Source organism: Zingiber officinale, chromosome 4B (genome assembly GCF_018446385.1).
Source record: "Zingiber officinale cultivar Zhangliang chromosome 4B, Zo_v1.1, whole genome shotgun sequence".
Taxonomy (NCBI): domain Eukaryota; kingdom Viridiplantae; phylum Streptophyta; class Magnoliopsida; order Zingiberales; family Zingiberaceae; genus Zingiber; species Zingiber officinale.
This window is the reverse complement of record NC_055993.1, coordinates 16028460-16034459: the sequence shown is the minus strand read 5'-3', so window position 1 is coordinate 16034459 and position 6000 is coordinate 16028460. Positions and strand designations below refer to the sequence as shown.

Below are 6000 nucleotides of genomic sequence, written 5' to 3'. Positions count from 1 at the left end.
ATCGATGCCCTTCTTTTAATTTTTATAAATATTATTAATCAATTTAACCCAGTGTTTTCCTTTAATTTATGATTTTATTTAGTTTAATGAGATAATTTTTCTTTATACGCTACTTGAATCTTCACAAGATCTAGAGTGAAGGAATCTTCACCCTAGTCGTATCTAGCTAGCTAGAAGGTATATAAGAAGAAATAAGGGTTTTGTGGATTGCATCATCTTTTGAACTTTAGGGTGAGATTTGTGTATATAATAATTAACTAATAAATATCTGTATAGGAACTTGAAGATAAATATAAATATCAGCACGTGTTCCTCCACGTGTGTCGGCATGGTTGAGAAGAAGCAATCCGGTTGGCGGGACAGCAATTGAATATATATTTTTACAACCCTCATGCGCTCCTCCCTTCACAAGAGTCAAATCATTCACCAGCTGGGCTTCTAAGTAGTCTTTAATTTAACTGTGCGGATAAAATTTCCATTACCTAATTCTGCATATTGATCGAATATTAAAATTCTAATTCGAGTAGACTCAAACTTAATCAACTCTGATTTGGTCCTTGAGAAATTTTTTATCGGTCAGTAAATTGAAAAGTACACGTAAATCAGTTTTTAGGAATATATATTTTTGACTGATTGCCCAAAGACAATTTCATTTTCTCACACTAATTAGCCTAATTAGCCGGTTTCCTCTCCTTGTACCGCAAGCAATACTGCTGACCTACAAGCTGACATTCAGTAACTAATGCGTGCTGTCATGATTCGAGTAAAATAATGGAGCATGCAGAAAAAGATATGGTATCTGTCCAGTGCATGAGTTGCATATAAGATAAGGTATCAGGTTTTGAAGCGCACAGGGAAACCAGGTACAGGGTCTTTCTTTTTTTAAGCCGACTTGCTCGGTGAGGAGGCTCGGCGCGCAGCTTGATAGATAGGCCATCTGTAAGAGCTGAAAGGGACAAGAAGCCCAGACGATGATGAGCTGAGACAGATAGATAGATATATAGATATAATTCATTCCTCAATTATAAACCTAGCTACTATATATTATCATCCTCTTTTTGGTGAGGAAGTGGAGATAATAATAGTAATTAATTAGCATGGATATTGGCAGAGGCTAAAGTGGCCTCACCCTTGTTCTGGGAACCTTCTGAGGCAGTACTGTGCGTTGGCAGGACAAATTATTGAGCGATAAGAAGGCGCAAAACCAAGCCAATTTTCATGTGATTCGTCGCAGACCTCTTCTTCCTCTTTGATTCCTAGCTGCTGTGGATGGCCGAGAATTGTAGGAGAAGCTGATTAGGGTCTCTGTGTTCTGATCGATGGAGTTCACACACGGAAGGAGATCTAAAGAGAGGTTTTTCATGAGTAGTAGTGGTAGTAGTCATCAGGAAGAGCAGCAAGTGCAGGTAGGCGGCGGCGCGCCTTTTTTGATGGTTTCGTCTCCCTTGTCGTCCTCGAATTTGCGGGGAGGGAATTGGATGGTGCCGGAGAGGGAGCAGATGTTCGAGAAGGTGGTGACGCCGAGCGACGTGGGGAAGCTGAACCGGCTGGTGATCCCCAAGCAGCACGCGGAGCGGTACTTCCCGATGGACGCGGCGGCGGACGGCGGGAAGGGGCTGCTGCTGAGCTTCGAGGACCGGACGGGGAAGGCGTGGCGGTTCCGCTACTCCTACTGGAACAGCAGCCAGAGCTACGTGATGACCAAGGGCTGGAGCCGCTTCGTCAAGGAGAAGCGCCTCGACGCCGGCGACACCGTCTGCTTCAGCCGCGGCGGGGACCGCCTCTTTATCGACTGGAAGAAGCGCCGCGTCCGCGATCCTTTCACGGCGGCGGCCGCCAGGGGGGTTCCTTTCACCGGATTCTCTTTCGGCCCGCCACCCATGGTCGGCCCATGGGGAACTTCTTCTCCCACCTTCTTTGCGCCTTCCACCGCCACTCCTGCCCACGGCTCGCAGATTGTCTTCTTCCGGGCGCCACCACCAGTCGAGGGGCGGCCCGCCGACGTGTCGGTGGTTCTAGAGTCGACGCCATCGGCCGGTAGCCGCCAGGCGGCGGCCAAGGGCCTGAGGTTGTTCGGGGTGAACCTCTTCTGCTCCGGATCAGAAGGGGGCGGCGAGACACAAGCTTCTTCGTCGCCGGCGTCGGTGTCCAAGGAGCGTAAACATTCCTCGTCCTTAAATCTTGACCTATGATTCCAATTTTGAGCTTCTTGATTACTTCAATTATAAAAGAAGGATGCCTCGACCTCGGATCTCTCCTTCTCCTCCTCCTCCAAGTTGTAAATATCCAGGAAGACAGATACAAATTTGCTTTTGTAATGCTTGCAAAGGGATTGAAGTTCATCAATTGCTCATGATCTTTAATTCATTTCCAACGCCATGCTTTCCATTTTAAGCTTCTCTCTCACAGATGATTCCAAAGAAGTGGACTGGATATCATTCCTTAAAAACGAGGACATAGGGACAGTTCTGCAGCAAGAAAAGGTCAGATCTAAATCCCTCTCCGCCCAATTTTTATCTTGGGATTTATCCCTCTTTGTCTGCTGTCTCATCAGCTTAATTTGTTTTTGCATTTCTACTTCATGCATACACTTCATTCGATCTAAATCTCATCATATTATTATATTATATATGCTTCTAATTATACAATTTCTTGATCAAGAGTTAATTAATCTCTTGGTTTAGATAGATAGATAGATAGATAGGAAGAGATTAGGCATGCATTTGAACTATCTTCTTGCACCTCACTAAAGGCTATGTTAAAGTACCACGACCTTCAATTTCTTACTTGGATAATTCTAAAATAGAAACAAATTGCATAGATATCCTCACAAACATATATACTTTTTCATATGTACTAGTAGAGATTGTTTTTCCCCCCTTGAGTATTAACAAAGCAATTTCAATTGGGAACCTTGTTCTTAACTTTTACACATACATATATAAAATGATTTTGAATTTATCACTTGTAACTAAACATTATTAATCTAAATTCAATTCAAGCTAATGACATTTATGTAGCTATTTAATTTGTAGGTTTTGAGTGCCATATATATACATGCATGCTACTTTTTAATCTTAAAATGATAGTAGATAATATGTGTAATTTGCCCCTATTTTTTCGGTTCTACAGCAAAGAAATTCATAAGATCATTGGCATAATTAGCCACATATTTCCACCTATCTACCACTTTTCAGTTATGAAGTCTCACTTGTGCTAATCAATTGTTCTTCATGATTTTGATTCATATTTCCCAATAGGTATAGAAATTTTGCTTCTTCATCAACATACACAAAAAAAGGGACCATTGATTCATACCGCACTAGCTGTTTAAGGACTTGTTTCTTTAATATTAGCTTCTGAATTCTCTCATAAGGAAAATGTTTGCTTAATTAATTGTCACTGTCTAAAATATTTGAGACATGCTTTAGCATTCAAGAAGAGCTTGAGTACCTTGGGATTTATACGGATAGATTGCCATCATTGTACTAAAGTCCTAGAAGAAAGACTAACTTTTGTATATGCTTGCTTGGTCTGGGTTGTGAGAGATACTTGGGATGAGCGTAATCGTCTTTTACTACTTACTACAATTGCTTGGTTTGGAATGGAATGCAATAGATATTTATTTTTACACAAAAAGAATTTACAAGGATTAAATTATTCATCATCAATTGAAGTTTGGTTCAAGGAACTAAATAAATGAGGCGCAAAATAGTCATTACAAAGGAAAATAGCTTCCAAGCATGATAAGAAATATATATTTTATTTGACTCACGTGGCTCAGACTGTTTGGACAAATCTATTCTACTTAAGTTTGTACTATGATGGCTTTTCTATAGTGCATCTAGTTCTATCCAATTATTCTTCCCGATTGGTTCAACTTTGGTTCAACTAACCCTGACCTAACTCACTAAGTAGTCTCATTCGACCTTATTGACAAGTCTGATCACCTATTTTGATTGATCATTATTTATGTACTTTGTAGAGGTTGAAATAGAGAAAAAGTACAAATTATTAGCGAAGGAAACTTGGAATTGATAAAATAAGGACTAGTTCTTCTTTGTGAAAAGGGATTTATAATTGCATGACAATTAATATCCTAAGTTTATTTTGCAATAATTATTTATGAAAAAAAAACGGAAACCAAATGTGTCTAAAATAAATATACTCACAAATCAGACATCATCATATCAAGGCTATGCTAATGTGATTGTTTGAGTGTGTATATATATAAACAATCTATAAATCATCATCAACCTCATCAAGCTAGTAGTGGTGAATTGCTATGCACTTATCTTTCTTAGAAAAGAGATCATATCAAGTCATATTTGTCACTAACTGGGAAATAGAAACCACAAAGAGAATGATGTTGAGCATTGAGAGTAATGTGACTGAAGTCATCATTGATGGACACTCATTAAACATTTTATCTTTTTCTGTGCAGATTTTCTAGGTTGTTTGGTGTGACTAATTAGTTTTCCATGTGCTTTACTATTCCTTCAGATAAACAACAAAAGTATCTATTCAGATTCAGTTTGAGTCATGCTTGGATTGGTAAAAGAAAGCATTAATTCCTGCAATGCCAATTGATGTATATGAAAAGTCAAATTTCATTATGTTTGAGTTATCAAATAATGGGCACTATGTTATTCCCAGGTTAATGTGTATAGATTTAGAGATGTATACCGGTCCAGTATTTCCTGTTCTCGTGATACTTTTCTCTTTTCTTGCCCTACATTTTAACTATCTGACAATGCTAAAAACTAAAGCTTTTGTTTTCATCATCTTTTGTTGAAGACACAGCTATTTAATATATATAATTGTATTTATTTGTGTACTCCAAATTTTCACAACTAATAACTTCTCACCCCAATTCATGGCAGTGATCAGAAACCCTCTTTCATATCTTTGCCCAAACTCATATGTGTGGATGTGAAGTGGATGAACTTGCTGGATCTTCCTTGCTCCTTTGTTGATACAGTTTAGAGAGAGAGAGAGAGAGACAGAGAGAGAGAGACAGAGTGGTCCAAGGTTCAGGTTAATGGTGAGATATAGAGCAGACAAGGAACGCATATGAGCACTGTAGCATGCAAACTCCTCCCTATCCCTCAGGAATCCCCATATATCTTTCAGTGGTCCTGTCTGCTACTCCTGCTCAACCTTTATATACACAGCAAACACAGCATCTCGTTTTATCCTTCCACTAGCGACTGTCCTTAATTTGCAAGACAGCCAACATGCTTCTGTTGCCCTAGCTCCAAGTTTCTTCCAGGGATACTGATACTGATACTGATTATGTGTGTGCGCGCAAGGTTAATTTGCATGGGAGCACGTTCATAACTCTCCCTACAGGCTACATTGTTTGAGAAATATACACATAGAAACTCAAGCTATGATTAAATAAGGACTTATGGAGCAGGAGATTACTATTTAATCAGCAATTCAATGATGACTAGTGTAAATAATAAGGCATGCCTGCTCGCAGCCATCAACAAACGAAGCAGCTACAGCGGCGGCACAGAGCAGCAGAGGCCTCGAAGTGTGTGCCGAGTCTATGAACATGCGTATAGGGATTCTATATATTAGGCTTCTGCAGGCGAACTGTGTCTTCAAACTCATACTTCAATCCATTTAATCATAAATAAAAAATTGCAGAATTATAATAACGAAAAATATTTTTATATTTTTATATATATATATATATTTTTATCAATTTGACTAAAAATTTATATGGGAAGTCTAAACCAAATTACATGCTTAGAAGACTAAGTGAAATTGTATCATGGAACTCAAAACTAAGTTATTTTGGTCCTCATCAAGTTAAATTTGATTCAATTATGTAGTGGCTAATTAAGTTATCATGTTCAATTAAATTCAAGTACATATATTTGATTATAAAAATATAATGGTATGTGATCCGTCGGGAAGTAAGTAAATGAAAGGCCGGTGAAGTGGCTAGAATATTGACATATAAGGGATCGGGAGCTGGAAACCACGAAC

At 38.9% G+C, this 6000-nt stretch overlaps 1 protein-coding gene across 3 annotated transcripts; it reads left to right on the top strand.

Moving 5' to 3' along the window:
- The first annotated feature begins 922 nt into the window (after window positions 1–922).
- On the top strand, window positions 923–5203 carry LOC121974790 (B3 domain-containing protein Os03g0120900-like). Of its 3 annotated transcripts, none has more exons than XM_042526020.1 (2): window positions 923–2483; window positions 4884–5203. In XM_042526020.1, exon 1 carries the CDS (start codon window positions 1320–1322, stop codon window positions 2190–2192), a length of 873 nt encoding a protein of 290 aa, XP_042381954.1. In that variant the 5' UTR covers window positions 923–1319; the 3' UTR covers window positions 2193–2483; window positions 4884–5203. The 3 variants fall into 3 exon arrangements, with proteins under 3 accessions (XP_042381954.1, XP_042381952.1, XP_042381953.1); XM_042526018.1 differs by lacking the exon at window positions 4884–5203 and adding an exon at window positions 4504–4829; XM_042526019.1 differs by lacking the exon at window positions 4884–5203 and adding an exon at window positions 4445–4829.
- The last annotated feature ends 797 nt before the right edge of the window (window positions 5204–6000 follow it).